Here is a 20,829-nt window from a genome sequence, read left to right as displayed (position 1 = left end):
CCTCAAAACACTTAGCTCTAGTGTTTAAATGGGGGTCCAAAACCAAAGCTTGAGAAAACATTTTTCCTGCTTGTCTCTACAAAGAAGTGCTGCAGGAGGCCTCCAAGCCGCCAGAGGACAACAAGGGTGCCTTCCTTCGCTTAACAGTAATTCGTGAAAGCATGCCTGAAATTCTACGTCATCTCCACTTCACATCCGGGTCCCTAGTCGACTTTCCCCTTTTCCGGGAGTCAGTATTCAAGCAAACTCTAATCGGAATTGGCGTGGGAGTGGCCAACGCCGAGCAGGGGCGACGTACAGAAACTTTATTAGAGCAACCTCGCACACGCGTCTCCTCCAAGCACACGCGCGCCCGCGCGCGGCCACGCCCCCTCCCGCTGGCCTCGCGCTTCCTCTGCCTTCCAACCTTTCCCCGCCCCAACCCAACTCCTGTAGGGAAGTGGCAACGCTCCGCGAGATCAACAAGCAACAGCTGAGGCGGCGCGGAGGCGCGCGCGCGCGCGCGCTCTACGGAAGGCCCCTGGAGCCGCCACCGGCGCGAGGCGGCGGTGGCTGCGCGAGAGCCTCCTCCCGCCTTCACCCCACCCACTCGCGGGATCGATTCCCGGGCAGGGCCGGGTTGGTGTAAGATGGAGGGTCTGACGCTGAGTGAGGCGGAGCAGCGCTATTATTGCGACCTCTTCTCCTACTGCGACACCGAGAGCACCAAGAAAGTGGCATCCAATGGACGAGTCCTTGAGCTCTTCCGCGCCGCGCAGCTCCCCAGCGACGTAGTCCTGCAGGTAACCCATCTCTTACTCAGCTCTTTCTTCCCCCGATGCTTCCCTCCCCCAGACACACCTCTGAGGCGATGTCGAGGTGCGCGATTATCTACCCCCCGCCCCCCAGCCACTTGCAGGCTGGACTTCGCCTTGGGGGTGGAGGGCTGGCGAATAGTTGCCCCATAACTGTCGTAGGGAAGGGTCGAATGACTTGTATTAAGCCAGCCTGTAGAAAAGGGAGTGGTGGGCGTATGCGAGAGACACTGAGGTGCCCAGTGAATCTTCTTGTTTCAGAAATGCATCTTCTTAAAATCGGCCTCTGAAAAATAGAGCAACATGAGGGGAAAAGTTACAGTTGGCAACTATCTACTTGATTGACCCCCAGCTTTAGAGGCAGTGTGGTCACCACCATATAGGAAATGCCGTGTTCTGACTCATTTTTGGTTTTTCTTTTCTTTTCTGGTACCAGTATTCTGAACTGCAGAGTGCAGTTTCATGGAAAAGATGAGACACACTAATTAACTCTTAAGTACTCAAACTTCTTGTTATGTTTTGAAACGATGGTTTTAATGCAGTAGTTGAGTTTTTAAAAATGAGATTATGCCAAACATAAACCCTATTGCATATTTAGTGCTATCCTAAATATAACTTTATAACATATCTGGAGCTCCCCAGAGCAATATGGCTTACACTGCTTTCAGCAGCAAGAGAACATTGATCCTTATTTTCAGTATGATACTGCTCTAGGGGCACAAAAAGTGGACATACTGAGTCAGCTTAGTATTGTCTACACTGGCAACGGTTCTCCGGGGTTTCAGGGAGGAGTCTTTCCCAGCTCTTAAAGTGGAGATGCCTTGGATTGTACCTGGGACCTTCCTCATGCAGAGCAGATGCTCTGTCTCTGAACTATGTCCCCATCCCTCTAATGTCTTAGTGACATGGTTTAGTGCCCTGTTTCGGGGGGGGGGGGAGGTACTGAGGTAGTCCTTTGCTTACAAATGTATAGGCATAGAAACGTGTGACTTGGTTACTATGCTAATATTGGATCTCAAATGGTAAAACCCAGTTGTTGCCTGGTAGACTGATTTCTCTCAAGTGTTCTAATGCACTGTTATCTTGTAGTACACATCTGCATGTACACTATAAAGTTCTTAATTTACAGTATTGGGGCACCAAAGTTATCAAGCAGTGGAAGGGTTCTCATCAGGGGGAAATGAGTTCTAGGAACATGAAGTTAATGGTACGAGTGGGAAGTTGTGAGCAATGTTGCATTGTTTTAGTGTTTTGTAGGCTTGCACTGTGTGTTACTAAGCTGTTGCCAAAAAACGTGTACAGAGGACTGTTAAGTCTATCTTGTTAGTGCATTGTACCTTGGATAATATGGAAACGGCCTTGAAGCTTGACGCAACTGGAGTCCATCTAAAAGATAAACTTTCTGGCACCTCAGCCTGTTTGCCGACAAACACAACTACTATGAGTCAACCTTCAGCTACAGTTGTATGAGATCCACAACAGCTGTAGTTAAGTAAAAAATGGGTACAATGTATAATCTTTGGGGGAAAGTGTTTGAAAGTCTAATGTTTTATTATTTTTGGTAAAAGTGATGTTGGAGGTTAAAATAATATAGAAGTCTGTATGCTATGAACACAAACATTATTTTCTTGGTATTTTAATTATCATTGTGTGTTTCAGTGTTTTGGGTTGAGTTGGCTTTTGTTAAAGAAAGTCTGAGTAGGATCTTCACTTCATACTTCTCCATCAGGAGCAGCTTGTGTTTCTTCTTGTTTCTGCACCTGCCATTTCAGACTCTGTTGTACATGTAAAATACATTCTAATCAACACACTGAAGCGTGTATTTTGTTATCTGAGCACACATATGAAAACTATTGTGTACTCAGTGCTGTATACATACAATAGAATATAGCCATGATGTTCCATATACATTTCTGCTACATCCATATTGGGGAACAGATGCATGTGTGAAGTGGCCCTTAGAAGTATGAGGAGGACAGGGTGTCTTAGAAAGCAAGGGATGCCATAGCATGATTGCTGTGCCAAGGAATAGAATTGTATCAGTGATAGTGTAGATATTCTGGTTCAATTTGTGATTTGACGTATTTGTCCAAATCATCTTGAGTACCAGTCTGGACAGTAATGCTCATGCAGTCCACATATCGTAGCAGATACCAGTGCCGTTAGCAGATACCAGTGACTGAAAGTATGAGGAGTCATGCAGTAAGTATTAGGGATGTGCAAATTTATTCAGGTACAGATCAATTTGTACCTGAATCTAGCTGATTTGGGTGATTTGGAGACAAAACAAATCACCCCTGTGGTCCATTGGCTAGATCTGGATACAAATTGAATCACTCCTGATTCGATTCAAATCGATTCGAGATTCAGATTCCTCCTGTTAGTTTCCCCAGATTCCCAGCTTTCACTTTTTTTTTAAAAAAAAAAAAAAGCTAAGCTCCAGCCCTTGTAGAAGTGGAGTTATGGTGCAAAATGTGTGGTCACTATTTTTCAAGTGTTTGGATTCATTGGTGTATAATAACTTTCCCTCAGTGAATCCCTGTGAGGCTTCATTACACACCTTCATTTTCTCTATTCATTTTGACTGTCTTTTCGACAGTGCCAACTGTCAACTGCCATGTGCCAACTACACTACACTCCCACCCACAAGGCAGTGGAATACTATTCAGTTTATGTTCTAGGATTTTTTTCAAGTGTTTAGGCTCTTTGGTGTCTAATAACCTTTCCTCATAATGAATCCCTATGAGGATTCATTACACGCCAAAGTGTCTAAACACCTCAAAAATTCCTAAAATATAAACTGAGTACCCAGTGGCTTGTGGGTTGCGTGGTAGTTGGAACATGGGATGCCACTAATTCCCCACCCCCACCTGCAAAGCAGTGGGGTCAAAATGAACAGAAGAAATAAAGGTGTCTGATGAAGGCACAAAAGAATCTAAACACTTCAAAAATACCTTTAAAATAAACTGAATACCCCAGTGTGTGTGTGGTGGTGGTGGTGTAATTGACACATTGCAATTGACATTTGGCACTGTCCAGTGTTAATCAAAATGAACAGAAGAAATGAAGGCGTATAATGAATCCTCATAGGGATTCATTATAAGGAAAAATTATTAGACACCAAAGAATCTAAACATTTCAATATTCCTAAATTTAAAATGAGTACCCCACTGCTTTGCAGGTGTATGTGGAGGGTGTAGTTGGCACATGGCAGTTGACAGTTAGCCTGGTCCACTGACAGTCAAAATTAACAGAGGAAATGAACGTGTGCAATGAATCCTCATAGGGATTCATTATGAGGAAAAGTTATTCTACACCAAAGAATCCAAACACTTGAAAAATGACTGCACATTTTGCTCCATAACTCTATTTCTCCAGGGGCTAGAGCTTAGCTTTAAAAAAAAAAAAAAAGAAAGCTGGGGATCTGTGTTCAGGTTAGGATATGGCAACTTTGAACCCCCATTGTTTCCTATGGCAGAAATGTTCAAAATCAGTAAAAACTTTTTAAAAATCATTAAAAATCAACCAAGTGTCCCACTGCCTTGAAATTTGGTTGGTATGTGGCACCCATGAGGACCTACCCACCACTCAACTTAGGTGCCCCTAGGACCTTGTTAAGTGGTCCAAATTGAATCGAATCAAAGCAAATACAAATCAAATCTGGGGTGATTTGGAGGGAGTAGATTTGGATACAAAACAAATCAGGGATGATTTGTTTGGGGCACAAATTGAATCAAAAAAATCAATTTTTGCACATTCCTAGTAAGTAATATGTCAATAGTTCTTGTTTCTTATGCATTTATCTTGAACATCTGTCCTGAACAAGCTCTTTCCCTCAACTTTCTTTTTTTTCTTTTGACACAAGACTAGCATTTTAAAACCTGCACTGGTCCAGCCAAGTTTCCTTTTGGTCCTCACAAGTCAAGCTGACTTACCTGCCAGGTTCCAACTCAACAGCAATCTAAAAATGAATTGCCAATAAAACTGCAAATCAAAACATGTCGTATTGAAGCCAGTGACAGAACGCAGACTGATAGGAAAGTGCAACAAAGCAGCATAGGGATCAATAGTAGTAAGGGGCAGCAGAATCCTCAAGGAAAATTCAAACTAGGACTCTATTCCCCTGCTCAAACGATCAGGTATGGTAGGTGCAAAGTACAGAAATAATGGGAAGTGCAAGCTGGATAGGGAAGGGAGTTTATCAGCATATGTCCAGTCAAGAAGTGATTGGAGCTGATTCCTAGATAGGCTGGTGCTTACAGCTGTGGTCAGGAGCATTGCTCAGAGCCCAAGAGTTGGTGGTCAGTTTAAGGCCTGCTATTTTTGATGTTACTAGGGTGTTTGTAATAGATAACTGGACCTGCAGCAACAGGAGATCATAAAGTGTGTATGTGTGTGTCCCTACTATTTGTAAATGAGCACATGGTAGTGGTACATGCCCTGATTTGCAATACATTTTTTAAAATGCAAGTTCTTAAATTATTCAGTTTTTAACCAGCATATATCTGGTGGCAGTATTTTTAGAAAACTGAGCTGTGGGATGTGAGCACATGTGGTACTGCAAGTCATTTTTTTTAAAAAAGCAACATCTTCAACTGTTGTTAATTGAATTGGAACTTTGAGTTGCACATAAATGGCACATGATGTTCACCGACAGTAATCTGTGTAATTTTTTTAAACTATTGCTATCTAAGGCTACAGTAAATTAAGGTTTTTTTAAAAGCTAGAAAATATTTTTGCATTATTGCGCAGCAGAGACTGTTAAAATGTATGCTTTATCCTCCTACAAAATGTCGAGGTGAAGGACAAGCTCTCTAGTCATATTATCCCCTTAAATCATTAGTACCATACTCAAAAGACAACACATTTAAAACTTTAACTATGCCCACTTTATTATTATTCAGGCAGTTGAATTGGAACAATTATTATATAAGGCATTACTACATAGACTCTGTGTTAAAGGTCATATAGAGACTTCATACTAATGTTTAATGTTCACTGTTGCCAAATGGTGTAGCTTTTGGCCAGGGAATTTGGGGGGAAGTCATGAGTATAAGCTATTTAGAGTGTCATCTCTTATCTGCTTAATCCAGTGAAACGCGCTTTGCCTATTTCTTCCTTCAGATGCTGTTTTACATATGGGCTAGCTTGTAGCAGTGATACAAGTCCCTCCAAATATTTTCACCAGGACTAGAAGATAAGTTCAATGACATTAGTAGAGCACAGTTTTTAAAACTATCATTATGGTTGTGGGACCTTTAGCATCCTAATACTTCGTAAGATCAAAGAGAGCCTGTGATGCATTTGTCCATGGCACTCTGAAGACAGGAGCCACTCCTCTAGTCCATAGGATGTGTTTTACTGTGGACTGATTTGCATGACAACTGCACATGATTTTATTTATTTAAAATATTTATACCCTGCCCCTCTAGTACACTAATGCCCAAGGCGGCTCACAACAATAAAATAAATACAATGTAAAAGAAAAGATTAATAAAGTTTAAACAAGTTAAAAGACCTGGCTAAAACTACAATCAGAATTAAGTTTCAAATTAAGATATTTTAAAAGCTAAAAACTGAGAATTATAAAATGATGACTTTGTGATGTGGCACTTAAATGTAGGTTATGCTTCATGCACATAGCAATAAAGCAAAACTACCATTCTGCATGTAGCAATAAAAAAGTCCTTTCTATCTCTACATCACTGATGTATATCTGTGGGAGTGATGGTAGTTTGAATCTGCCATACTGTCCTAGAATGTCATGTTTGTGTTAGATGTAGTTTGCTTTGAAACAATGGATTCTTGAATACACATTTAGAAGTGCCAGCTCTCTCATACACCCACAAGCATGAACACATTGTGCAGTGCTGCATACAAATTGTCCACAAGTAAGCCAGTAATGGAGGAAAAAGCTCATCTATAATTTGCAAAATGATTTTATTACAGTGTGTAGCCATTAACAAATGCCCCAACGTCATAGTATTGCTGTGTTGGATCTGATTTTAAAACTGCTTGTGGCTTTTAATAGAAGAACTGATCAAGTTCCTGTCACAGATATAATCTCATATTAGGGTTTTGTTTTTGTTTTTTTGCCCCATCCCAGATCATGGAACTCTGCGGTGCAACAAGGCTTGGATACTATGGAAGGAGCCAGTTCTACATTGCTCTGAAACTTGTTGCAGTGGCTCAGGCTGGGCTCCCACTGCGTATGGAAAGCTTAAATTCAGGTAAGCCTTGAAATAAGGCTTTTGTTTGTCCATAAAGCTGCCTACACCATAGACTAAATCCCTAAAGAATGATTCTAAACATTTTGCCTCTTAATGTAGCTGGTGTTTGTGCTCTTTCAGCTGCAGGTTGCTGTCCTCTGGAGCACAAACACAGTTAGTTGTGAAGTGACAGAAGTCATATTGCCCCTATTCCTTTAATTTGATAAGGAATCTGATGGACCACCATCTGGTTAAGGTTAGATTTACATATGCATCTCACCTCTGCATAGGTGATGGGTCTATTTGGGTGGTTTGTCCAATGAAGTTAATGGATCCAGTAGGATTCCAAGAAGCCTTGGAAGGATTTAGAGTTGGCTCAATGCATGATTCTCTTGGTGTCCTGGTGGAGCGCTGAAATAGTGAACTCACTAGGGCAGTAGACATTATTGCTACTAAGCGTCCTCTCTGACCTGCTTCAAACTGGCCCCATGGTATACAGAAGAACCACAGGAGCTCAAACAGCAAGCCATACAACACTAGACCATAAGTGGAGAAAGACTCTACTTGAATCTGATATATTACAGCAGAGCATATTTGAAGATCTATGTTCTGGCAGTGCGTGCAGCATAGGAGCAGTTCTTTTCTGCCCACATTGTATCCACAACCTAATGTCCAACAGAGTTGTCCAGGGTTGTCAGAGGGCTAGTACATGCCCTTCCTTCCCTGAATCTGAATTCGGATCCATCAGTTAGTTACCTGTTATGACTCTTAAATGAAATTTTTTTAATGGATAAAATCTCATTCGGGCTGACTTGGACTCCACTGTTACTGCAGAGTCTAATGCGGACATGTCCAATGAATACTCTTATATTATCAGACTGGATCAGTTTCAGTCTGAGGCTCCTGAGGATGTGGTCAAGCTGCTTGGAGTGATGTGGTCTACCACTTGTCCTCTTGACCCTTTTTCAACATGGCTTATACTATCTGGCAAAGTGGGTTTTGAGCAGGGTGGATTTGATTTAAATCAAACTGATTTAAATCACTAGCAGGATGGATAAAAATCAATGATTTTTTTTTAAAATAAAAAAAATCAGATTTTTTAAATTTAAATTGGATTTTTTGGATTTAAATTGGATTTTTTTGATTTAAATTGGGTTTTTAAAATTTAAATCGGATTTTTTTATTTTTTTAAAAAAATCATTGATTTTTATCCACCCTGCTAGTGATTTAAATCGTGATTTAAATCAGTTTGATTTAAATCAAATCCACCCTGGTTTTGAGGAGGGCCTATAAAAGCTTCCCTGAGTGATGGCAGGAAGCTTTCCTGTCTTAAGGAAGCAATTATTATACCTTTTCTGAAGAAGCCTGCCTTGGATCCCTCAGTATTATGCAATTATAGGTGTGCCTCCAAGCTTTCATGGTTGAGCAAAATAATTGAGAGGGTGGTGGCCTCTCAGCTCCAGACAGTCTTGGAGAAAACAGATTTCAAACTGGCTTTTAGGCAGGCTATGTGGTGGAGACTGCTTTGGTCAGCTTGATGGATGATCTCCATCTGGGAATTCGCAGAGGGCGTGTGACTCTTTGGGATCTCTTGGTGACTTCTGGTACCATTGACCATGGTATATTTCTGGATTATCTGAGAGAGTTGGGAGTGGGAGGCACTGCTTTACAGTGGTTCCACTCCTACCTCTTGGGCAGATTCCAGAAGGTGTCACTTGAAGTCTGTTGCTTTAAAACAAGAACTTTTGTACAGAGTGCCTCCAGGCTCCATATTTTCTCCAATGTTTTTTAATATCTACATTAAACCACTGGGAGAGATCATCAGGAGATTTGGTGCAGGGTGTTATCAGCATGCTGATCACACCAAAATCTGTTTTCCCATGTCAGCTTCATCCAGAAAAGGCATAACTTCCCTAAATGCCTTCCTGGAGGCAGTGACTGACTGGATGAGGGATAGCAAACTGAGAATGAAACCAAATAAGATGAAAGTACCCATTATGCCGCTTCAGAACTCAGGAGACCGTTTTAATCTGCTGATTCTAGACAGGGTTACACTCTCCCAGAAGGAGCTCTGGGGGAAGTGCTCTGGGAGTACTTATGGATCCAAACCTCTCCGTGGTTTTTCATGTTGAGGCAGTGGCCGGAAGTGCTTTTTATCAGCTTTGGTTGATATGCAGCTATGTCAGTTGCTTGAGATAAATGACCTCAAAACAGTGCATATGCTGGTAACCTCCAGGATTGACTACTGCAATGGGATATGTGTGGGGTTGCCTTTGTATGTAGTCTGGAAACTGCAATTGGCACAAAATGCAGCAGCCAGGTTGGTCTCTGGATCATCTCAAAGAGACCACATTACTCCTGTATCAGAGGTTCCCAACATGAGGTCCTTCATATGTTGCTGAACTACAACTCCCACATTTCCCAGCTACAATTTATTGTGGCTGTAAATGATGGGAGTTATTTGTTCAGCAACATCTGCAGTACCCCAGTTTGGGAACCACTGTCCTATATTAAAAAAACAACACTGGCTACCAATAGGTTTCCAAGCAAAATATAAGGTGCTCGTTGTAGCCTATAAAACCCTAAACAGCATAGGCCCAGGTTATTTAAGAGAAAATCTTTTATGCTATGAGCCCCACCACCCATTGATATCATCTAGAGAAGTCCACCTGCAATTTCCACCAGCCGATCTGGTGGCTACTTGGGGACAAGCCTTCTCTCTTTCTAATGTTGTCTCTGCCAAAATAAGAGTCACCTCCATCTCTGGCAACTTTTAAAAATATGCTCAAGACACAGTTATTAACCCACATTTTAAACTTGAATTGTGACTTTAAACTGTGTTAATGTTTTAATTTCTGTTTTAATTGGTCTTGTAAACTGCTCAGACACATGAATTTGGGGCGGTATACAAATATACTAAAATAATTCTTGGTTGCAGATGTTTATATTCTTTACCTCCTATGAAAATGGATACACAAGTGGACCTTTGCACATGCAGTCCCCGTAATTGTGTTTTTGTGGCCGGGCAGTTGACACCCAGCCTCAGCATACGTGGGGAGAAGTGGCGAACACGGGTTGATTTTCACATATCTGTGGTAATGGGGTGACCAGAAATGACCTCCAAGGTCATTTCTGGCTGCCATTTTGAAGAAAGAAGCCACTTTGTGGTGGGTGGGTGTGTTTTAAAAGTGGGGGGACCATGATTTTTAAAGGGGAAATGGGCAAAAGTCTGCCTTTGGGGGGCATTGCTGGACAGCTGGGGACCCACAGAGCTGGACACCCCCTATTTCCTCCGTGTTTAGCCCTTTTAAACCCATTTTTAGCCACCTCAGGAACCTAGTCACCCGATTCCCATTGCCCTAATGCCTCATTATCTGCGGTTTCATTACCAGGGAAAATTGGTGGGAATGGAACCCCTGCAGATAATTCGATACACCTATATGTAAAACCTGTTCTATTCTGAAGGCCTTGGAGGTCACTACTAATTCAGAAGGCAAGGAAAAAATGACGTTTGGAGATGGGTACTATCAGAAATGTACATGACATAGAAATCAATCCCGTTTTTTCATCTGGTCCAGCTGCTGTCTCATTACTCACTAACTGTTGATTATAGTGGAGAAGTGAGAAGCTTGAGCTGAATCCAGAACAAAATGATGTGGTAATGACTGACATGCCATTTGTGGAGCTATGTTGGAGCAGCAGAAGTTGGAGGAAGGGGATTTCTATTTATTCTGGTACTCCTGAGGTGTTCTGGGATTTGGTCAGTGTGCCTGGAAACCCATTGACCAAACCAAAGAATTGTGCGCCAGGTTCAGTATACTGAGGAGTATTTGGGGTTTCCCCCCAAAAAATGCAGCTCCCCAAGCTGAATAGCAAACCACTTCTTAAACTTAAGGGCTTTTTAAAAAGTAGTTTGATGTGATGGGATTCTATTGTTATCTAAATAAGTCAAAACTCCCATTGATGCCTGCAGCCTCTTTTTGTCTAGATTTGCTGTTTGAATCAGGTCTTGAGTTTTGTTCTCTGCTTAAGAAGCCTTATGCCCCTTTATATTGAGTTGATGCTTGGTGATTGCTATTCTTGCCTTACAGTGCTTTGCTGAGACATGATTGATAACTGTTTAGTAGCTTCAATGATTGTATAATATAGCAGTCTGTTCCCTTATGGAAGAATGATGCTGAGGAAGGGTATCTCCCCTGTACAACTCAGTCAAGATCTGAAATTTGATCTCCAAAACTCCAATTGATTCAGCTTCATATTTCAAAAGTGTGAGAAGAGTTGAGAGTCTGATAAATATGATATTCCTTATTTACTTTGTCATTTTTTATCTTTAAATAGACAGTTGCTTTTTTAGCCTTTTCTTCACAACTGTTAGGGCAAGATCCCCCCCCCGCAAAAAAATTGAAAACAGAGGTGCTCAGAATTGTGAGTTGGTTCAGCAACGCTACATCAGGGGCCCAGACATTATAAGGAAATTACAACACTGCCTCCAGCTGCACCTACACTGATAGGAGAACCAGGAAGGATTTTAAGTGGGGGCAAGGTCCAGTGGCAGTGCATGCCCTGGGATTCTGGGGCCCTGGCATTTGCTCGAAGATGCTGTGTGCTGCTGTCAGACAATCAACCAAAAAGCCTTACCTTGGGGAGAGGGTAGTAGGAGGCAGAGGGCTCCCATCTGTACAAAAGAGGCCATATGGGGTGTCTCCTTGGAAGGAACTGATGTCTGGAGCATATTTTCCTGTGAAGGATCCCAGGCCATCACACACAAAATAACCTTGATGCCATCATATATACAATGTTGCTGACCCTGTTTTGAGTCTGCACCTAGGTTACATTTATACCTTACAATTAAAGATGAGTGCAAGGGAACTACAAAAGGTTTCTGGAGATGATGAGAAAACTTAGTTTTATAGTAACAGCTAACATGCTTGTGCATATTTTTAATTGCTGACATAAAAAATTCAAGTGGTTTCCAAGCTCAGCCTGACGCATTCTGAAGTGTCTTTGCTTTAAATTGAATTGTCACAATTCTTACCATGATTTTAATTACCATCCCATCATAATATGCAAGTACATAAAGGCACATTAAACAACCTTAATTGCAACTCTGAATAAAATCACATTTTAGTTGGTAGTCAAAGCATTATGTAATTAACCTTCTTATAATTATGTGTATCATTATTTTAACAGTCAAGGACCTTCCCCTGCCCAGATTTGTCATGTCAAAGAATGAACAGGAACTGAGGCATTCATCCTTATATTCTTCAGATGCTGATAACTCATCCTATTCAGGTGCAATTCCTCCCCCACCAGGCAGAATACAAGTTAAAAAAGGCTCTGTGAGCCATGATGTGGTCCAGCAACGTCCAGCAACAGATCAACAGGTAATGAAAGAAAAAGACTGACACTAGACTATTTTTCCCCCATACTATTCTTTGGTATTTTCATACTGTGGTTCTAGAATATATCAAGGTACAAAGAAAGATAGTGCAAGCTTAGCAATGTCTCATTTATTTTATAGTGTTCCACAAAGTTATACCAAACAATAGAATTGTAGGATCTTGGAACTTACAAGTTACCTGAAACATTTCTTCTAGCTTATTCTAGGCTGAAGACAAGAGTTGCTTTTATATATTTCTGATCAAATTGGTCTTTCAGTTTAACATATGGTTGTGTTGATTTCATAATTATATCAGCTGAAAATGTGTTTTGTTTTTCAGGAATTGCATTAAGCTGTTTCAGTGCAGTTCAGTTACAGGCGAATGTCTCTGGATCTTGCTTAGTGCTTTAGAATTGTATTCTTTTTTCTTTAACATGGAGTGTGTGTTTGCACGCGCAAGCTCCCATATTGAAAGCATGGATTAGGATGCTTCTAATACCAAACCTAACCTAAAGTGAATAATAAAATTAATATTGATCTTATTTGCTTTGCATAGCTATAGTCTTTTGACTAAATTGGTGTATTTCAAATGTGTTTTCTGATTGAAGAGACTTTGATTAGATCAACATTGCTTGAAACCTAAATCCCAAACACATTATTTGAAAGCTTACGTCAGTAAATGTGTTTTGGGTCACAATACAGAGCCACATTAGGCCTTCTCACCCTGTTTTTCTGTTTGATGTTTTGGGAATCTGTGTTCAACTTCTGTGATGATTCATCTGGGTTGCCATAAAAAAAATGTAGGAAGGTAAATAAAAATGTGTAATCAAAGTATTGGGGAATAGGAGTCACAAATCAATAAAACTCCTGGAAATATATGCTAAGCTGTTTTCACTGAGTTGAGTAGCACCTATGAGACTAATTTTAATTGAGCTAGGCTTACAAAGCCTATGATTTTCTAGTTTAGATATAGAAATTGAGTGCTGTCTTGAAACATTCTCAGAATAACTCTGTATTCTCTAATGTAGCAATGAGTCTTTGAGGAACTGAAAGTTTCATTTCAGAAGCAACTGCACAAGTTCTTCAGGAAATGATGAAATGATTTTATTTCAGTTTTTTGCAATTGTGAAAATCTAGCTACTAGTAGTAACTAATGATGGATTAAAGTAAAGTTGTAAAGTTGTACTGTTGAGTCAGTGTCAACTCCTGGCGACCACAGAGCCATATGGTTTTCTTTGGTAGGAGGGGTTTACCATTGCCATCTCTCATGCAGTATGAGATGATGCCTTTCAGCATCTTCTTATATCGCTGCTGCCCGATATAGGTGTTTCCCATAGTCTGGGATACATACAAGCTGGGATTTGAACTGGCAACCTCTTGCTCCCTAGGCAAGTTACTTCCCTGCTGCGCCATTAAGTGGCTAATGATGGATTAGGCCATGTTAATGTTTTGATAATTGCCCCTTTCTTGGATTGATTTCAGCTCTTTGTTTATGCCTTATGCCAACCTGAAAATGTTTGAACATGCCACCCTCCTCCCTGCCCCCCCATCTCCATCATACAGTGCTTCTTCTCTGACCACCTGTGATTTCCTAGAAATTGGCTGGTATCTGGTTGTGTGTATTCTAGACAGAAAACGCTAGATGTCAGTTCCTACTAGCTTGCAGAAAATTTTAATTTTGTGGCTCTGTTATGGGTTATGTCAGTCATATTCTATTTCCCTTGAATGCAGTTTCCTGTTTTGGCCCATTTATATAAGTGTAGGTAGATAACCATCTCCCTACTTTCATAAAGAGCAGGCAGTTGTACATGCGAAAGGATAGCTTTGCTATTTAAATATAAATCAATAGAGAATGGTTGTACCCTAGATGAAGCACAACAAAGGAAAACCCAAAATGATACAGGTTAACTTTTATTGGAAAACCTCAGTGAATGCAAAAAGCTCTCTGTGGTGTAATTATTGTCAACAAACAAGTCTATTCACTAGACAAGTTATTCCCAAGCTGCAGTTTATGTACCCTTGGAGGATACTGGAGGGCAATCCTGGGGGTACATTATAGTTCCCTGTAGTTCAGTCTTGTATCTATTCAAGGCCTCTCTTTTGTCAAGTGTTGAGGTGAAACATCAACTGCTTTTATACAGCAACAACAATGGTATCCCTCCCAGTGGTAAGGTTGTTTCACTATCACTGTTACTAATTGAGCATATTTCCACATTGATGTGAAAATTTAAGCCCCTAAAGGGTCGTCAATACCTCTTATTCAAAATGTAAGTAAAACAATAAATTGTTGTTGCACCAGAGCATTTTTTGTTGTTGGGGACACTTGCAGTTTTCTTTAGGAGGGGTGTGCTACCCATCAAAGTTTGGGAACCACTGCTCGCTTAAGTATGAGACTTGGCAGAGTCTCTGATTTGCTGAAACTTTGGCACAAGAGCTGGTTATGACTACTAATATTTATATACTACTTTTCAACAAAGGTTGCTACCCAGAATAGTTCTGTGGCTCAGTGTTGCCCATTCTAAGTATTCATGGTATATATGAATAAAATCTACACTCCACAAGCTAATGTCTTCCCCATTAGCATACTCTGAAGTGAATTATTACATTAGAAAATGTTTTCTCACATGTATTTGTTTCCTAACTTGTTTGCATACTGACACTTCAGATTTTTGGGTTCTCTACCTAGATTTATATTTTATATCACATTATTGATGTACAGGACCTGGTGTTTTTAATAGGCTTTTTATGTTAATGGGTAGTAGCCGTTTTCTTGACCACATTCTGCAGTTCTAAAAAAAAAAAAAAAAAGAATTCCCCAGTGTGAAACTGTAGAAAAAGCTGTCCTGAGAAATTGCTTCCATCTATTCATAAACCTCACGTAATCCAATATTCTGTATGGGATTCTGTAATAATCCAGTCCAGTATTCTGTATGGGAGGAAGTTATCTGAATAATTTTTAAAGGTCTACTTGAGTGAATAGAAATGGACTATTCTGCAGTGTGATCCTAAGCATACTTAGTTGAAAGTGTGTCTCACTGAGCCTCAGGTCAAGCTGCTTCAGCAGGGGTTTTCGTATTTTAATCGCTCTTGGTAAAGTGTACCATCAAGTCGATTTCGACTCCTGGCGCCCACAGAGCCCTGTGGTTTTCTTTGGTAGAATACAGGAGGGTTTTACCATTGCCTCCTCATACCAGTCTGAGATGATGCCTTTCAGCATCTTCTTCTATCGCTGCTGCCCTATATAGTACCAGTGGGGATTCGAACTGGCAACCTTCTGCTTGTTAGTCAAGCATTTCCCTGCTACTCTTGATAGCTAGGTCAAAATGAGTTATTAGCAGGACCTTGCCTCTCCTCTTCAGCACAGTCTTATGTAGGTTTACTTGGAAGTAAATCCCACTATTTTCAGTGGAATGTAGTATCAGGTTAGTGTATATCCACATCTACAGGAAGCATCATTTCCAACCAGTGTTCTCTCTTTAAAAAAAAAAAAAAATCATCAGTATGAGGAATGAGTTTTGTTCTAGGTGGCAGTATCAAGGCAGTGCGTGTGCACATGCATTCAGAATGGAACCTTCCTGATTAAACCTGAGCGGGAGCTAAAATTAAGAGCATGGACATCAAAAACCATGTGAGCGCACATGCCTTTAAAGGGAACACTGCTTCCCACCCCTTGTTTCCAACTCCAAGATTAGAACTGGGAGGAGAACAGGAGATGGTTTTGACTGAGTGAGCAAAATGTTTGAGGCACCTCTGCTGCCCGGTGCCAAAGCAACCAGCCTCAACTTTCCTCTCCAGAACCAGAGCAAAAGGGTGTTCAGAGCACTCACCTGTCCAGCACCAAAACAGCCATCTGTAGTCTTCCTCCCCAGCTTAGGGCTGGACAAATGAGCAGGGATCTTCTTGGTAGGTGTGCTGTGCCCTCTGAAGCTCAATGCAACTTGGAGGATGATCCCACCCACTCCCCCATTTCAAGCTCGGGAGAGAGGTTGAGGCTCTTCTCATCAGCCTCACCACTTGAGAGTGAAGAAATACTTGCCATGGCAAATGGAAATGTGAAATCTTGTGTCACCCCCACCCAGGGTGGATTTGATTTAAATCAAACTGATTTAAATCACGATTTAAATCACTAGCAGGGTGGATAAAAATAAAAAAAATCCGATTTAAATAAAAAAAATCGGATTTTTTTGATTTAAATCAGATTTTTTTGATTTAAATCAGATTTTTTTGATTTTTATCCACCCTGCTAGTGATTTAAGTCGTGATTTAAATCAGTTTGATTTAAATCAATTCCACCCTGCCCCCACCCCCTGTAAATATTGTGTGTTTGGGCTTAGTTGAATTTAAGGCACTTAGTATATTTCTGTAGCCTTTCTGCTAACTGATGGTGCAAGTAGCACAGTCTTGGCAGCAAATTTTATCGTAAAACGCAACACAGCATTAAGAGCTGTTTAAAGCCTTGCTTTATTAGCTTCAAACACAGGCATCAGGATAGCAGCATAACTTTCAAAGAAATAACTGCTGTTCTAAACTCAACTACAATTCATGAGTCTGGGCAGTTCTATTGTATAGTATATACCACTATGATCCACTTCTGATTTGACCTGAAGTGTATCTGAGGATGAAGCCCAGTTGTTGAATCATTACTGAGCTACTTAAAGCTGTGACTAAATTGGTATGCAAGCATTTCAAGGTGGCAGACTGTTCATTCGGAGCATGTTATCTCAACCTTGCATAATTTGCATTGGTTGTCTGTTTTGTACTCGGAAACAAGTAGCTTTCCCCTAGCTTAAAAAGCCTGTATGTAGGCTTTTGCCTATCTATAATTCTCTAAAGCGTACCCGTGGCTAATCCCGTGTGTGGAAGCTCTCATGAGAGTTTGCGAGCAGAAGCACCATGGTGATTGGGCAGTGGGGATTCCATATGCAGATAGGAAGGAGGAGCCTGTGGTAGCAGAAGCACCATGGTGATTGGGCAGTGGGGATTCCATATGCAGATGGGGGGGAGGAGCCTGTGATGGGTAAGGACAGTTGGGATGCAACTGTTACTGGTTGGAAGCTGTTCTTGATTGCTGAGGAGAAGAATATATATACTAGCTGAACCAGGTGCAGAGCATCTGCACCTTTTGTTCTCTTCTTGCCTTTTCTCTTGCCCTCCCTGTCTGATGGCTGCCACTAGGCTGTGCTCCTGGCCAGCAGTTGCTTTATATATGGCAAATATTTATATACCACTTTTCAACAAAAGTTCCCAAAGTGATTTGCACAGATTTTATAAAAAAGGGATAAGGATTCTCTGCTTGTTGGGGTGTTGGATTCTCTGCTTGTCTTTGAACAAGCAGTTATCACTAGCTCATTTCAGGTTCTTGTTTCAAGAGGGGAGTATGCTATCTTGACATAACACTCAGTTTGTGTGCTATTATTTCATGCTTTCTAATCCTGATTATTGTATCTAGTAATATGGGATCTGGATCATGATCTATTGGCCACCCATAAGTATGGGTACTGAGCCTGTGCAGGACCTTGTGGGTGGAATGCTATAGCTTTTCGTGGTGCCCACGTTCTTCCTCATGCACTTGGCATGTTCGTTATATAAGGTGTCGGGTGCCATTTTCCCAGTTTCTATCTCACTGCTGTAGCATAAAAATGTTGTCTTCATTGCTCCTTGACTTGGATAGGTTCCTTTTTTGTTTGAGTGGTTTTATTGATTTAACTGGCTTGAATAGTTTTGTCGACTATTCTTTCTGTCAAGTTACCATTGACAAACTGCCATGACTCCTGTTTGCTTTGCCTGGGTGAATGACATAATACCGCTATTTGCAAAATTTGTCTGTCATTCTCTACCCAAACAAGAAATAATCAGGCACTCAGACTGCAGTTGGCATTTTATGATGACATACTGACATACCTCAGTGCCGAGACCAGATGTTCCATCAACATCAAAGTCTATGTTGAAGTCAATACCAACATGAACTCTGAGGACTGCAGAAAAAAAGCAGTCTAAACCCTCAAAATCCAGTGCTTCTTCAATTCCGGTATTTAAACCTCCCCTACCACCTGGAGGTACTCCTACTCAGCATCACCTTAAACACAAGAAGAAACATTCCTTGGATGAGGACTCCTTGGCTCTAGCTCCAAAGAAGCATAAGAATCGGAACCTATCGCCTGCACCAACATCAGACAAGATGCTGTCTCCAACTGGGTTTCAGTGTGGCTTCCCATAAGAAGCACACCTAGGCCTCAACATCGTCTATGACATTGAAAGAGAGTGAGGACAGGCGTTCACCTGAACAGCGCACAACACCAAAGCCCTCTACATTGAGTGATCAACTTCAGGACGCAATGCCTAACATCGCTCTCACCTTCCACAACATCGATAGTCTCCATCTCCACCGACACATCATCACTGAGAGACTTCAGCTCAGCTGAATATTCCAGTTCTCACTGCCTCAAAACAAGTAATGCCTCGACGTTGTGAACGATTTCCACCTCCACCAACATTTAACATTGAAGATGACAGTCAAGGCTTGGATGCTGCACTAGATCCTTTGACTGCAAAAGTGCTGTTTTCTATCCTAGACTCCAATGATAGCAGATCAGCTTCGACCTTCAAGGGATTCCTGTCACAAGGCTTGGGTGAGGATCCAGATGAGGACCAAGATGTTACAGAGGTACCAGTCATGGTACCAAAGACAACTTCGTTATCTCCTATATGTACCATCTTCACTACTGCCCATAGTCTTTTACGCCTTCCTGTTAGTTTTGCTTTGGCAGTTTCACATCTGGCAGCATCTCTGGCAAGTACATCCCAATGGCATTCTTGTGGTTTCTCACACTGTGTTCCTGCACCCTCTTCATGGGGTTCTAATAGAGGGGGGATAGACATGACTTCCCGAGTGTACCCTACAATTATCGAGAGTATAGGCTCTGGAAGGCACAACAACCAAGGCCGACACAGGCCCAGTCTGCTATAGATTTTTCTTGCTCTCCTCCACATTGGCGTGCCCAGTGCCATTTATATCATTAGCTGCTGGTGATGCTTCCACAAATCACCTGAAGGGGGTGCCAACTACTGCTGTTTCAGCAACTCAGACCTCAGCTCTTCCTGAAGCTGAGCCCACTTTACTATCTTCTGTGCCCACAATGGTGAGTACTACTACTCAAACTGCAGCTCCTGTAACTGAAATTCCAAAACCACCTCTTCAGGTAAAATGCAATTACACCAACAGTAATATCTTCAGAGGGAGGTTATGACTCTTCAGATTTTGAACCAGACTCCGAAAGCACAGAACATCCTTCCGATCCCTCTCCAGACATTCCTCCAGTGCCTACTATTTCCCCAGCAGAGGAACTAAAAGTCTACCATTTACAAGTCAAGGAAATAGTGGAGGCACTAGGCCTTGATTTGAAAACACAAACAACAAATATCAAGGACCCAGTGCATGACTTTATCAACCTCTTAATCAGCACATCCGGTGGCATTATCTATATTACCAATTTCTCGAGCAGCTCAATCAGCATGGGAAATTATACACATGTTTGCCCCAACATCATAAAGGCTAGAGTGCCTTTACTGGGTCCAGGAAAGGGATAATATTTAGCTTTTAAAACATCTCCCCAATTCACTGATGATTGACTGTGCCACATCTTCAAAGTCAGGCAGATGGCACATAACATACCCGCAGACAAAGAAGGCAGAAAACTAGATGTCATGGGATGAAAGGTGTTCTCTACAACATGCTTTTCTGTCAAGGTTGCCAACTACTCTGCTTGTGTGGCAAAATATAGTCATTCCTTATGGGAAAACCTTCAGCAAGACTGTGATAACTTGTCCATTGAAGAATCGAAAAAGCTTTCAGCTGAGACCATGGCAAAATCAACAGCACTAACTCAGCAACAACTAAGCACTGCCAAACATCTGGCAAAGACAGAAACAAGTTCTATGATTACTGCAATATCCATTAGAAGCCATGCCTGGTTCCATTCTGCTTCATTACAAATGGACCTGAAAGAAAAAATAGAGGGCTTACCTTTTGAAGGTAAGGGCCTTTTCAGTGAAGAAACAGATTCTACCATCAGATTCCACCATTAAAAATAAATAAATCAAAATTCACCACTAAATCATTCATAGTGCCCTTATTGTCTTCATACTCCAAGATATAACACTAAACAGCAATCCAATTATAAACAGCAAGATTGATCACAGAGTATAGAAAACCTTACCAACCATATAACAAATGTGCAAGTATAGAGCAAGTATCACACACAATAAGCAGTCACAGGTGCCAAAACAGCATCTTTGATACATCTTCAAGCCCACCACCAACCCAACAGCCTATTGCCAATTCCATCTCACTGGCATCTCAAATAACATTCTTAATTGCCAGATCCATCAAACTGGCAAGCTATGCCCCTGCATGGCACCACATAACATTGGACCTTGGGGTCCTCAA

At 41.3% G+C, this 20,829-nt stretch overlaps 1 protein-coding gene across 7 annotated transcripts in view; it reads left to right on the top strand.

The window, feature by feature from the left end:
- Positions 1 to 269: 269 nt before the first annotated feature.
- The window catches only part of REPS1 (RALBP1 associated Eps domain containing 1), a 77,956-nt gene continuing 57,396 nt past the window's right edge, over positions 270 to 20,829 (top strand). For 2 of the 7 annotated variants that reach the window (XM_053289436.1, XM_053289452.1), the window contains exons 1-3: positions 273 to 782; positions 6,901 to 7,024; positions 12,194 to 12,387. In XM_053289436.1, coding sequence (XP_053145411.1) covers positions 630 to 782; positions 6,901 to 7,024; positions 12,194 to 12,387 — 471 coding nt within the window. In that variant the 5' untranslated portion in view covers positions 273 to 629. Of the gene's footprint in view, positions 783 to 6,900; positions 7,025 to 12,193; positions 12,388 to 20,829 lie in introns of all 7 variants that reach the window. The other 5 variants (XM_053289461.1, XM_053289421.1, XM_053289470.1 and 2 more) reach the window with 4 other exon arrangements.

The sequence above is a fragment of the Hemicordylus capensis genome, chromosome 1 (genome assembly GCF_027244095.1).
Source record: "Hemicordylus capensis ecotype Gifberg chromosome 1, rHemCap1.1.pri, whole genome shotgun sequence".
NCBI lineage: Eukaryota > Metazoa > Chordata > Lepidosauria > Squamata > Cordylidae > Hemicordylus > Hemicordylus capensis.
Note: the sequence above shows the minus strand (reverse complement) of the source record. Positions and strands in the feature narration are given on the sequence as shown.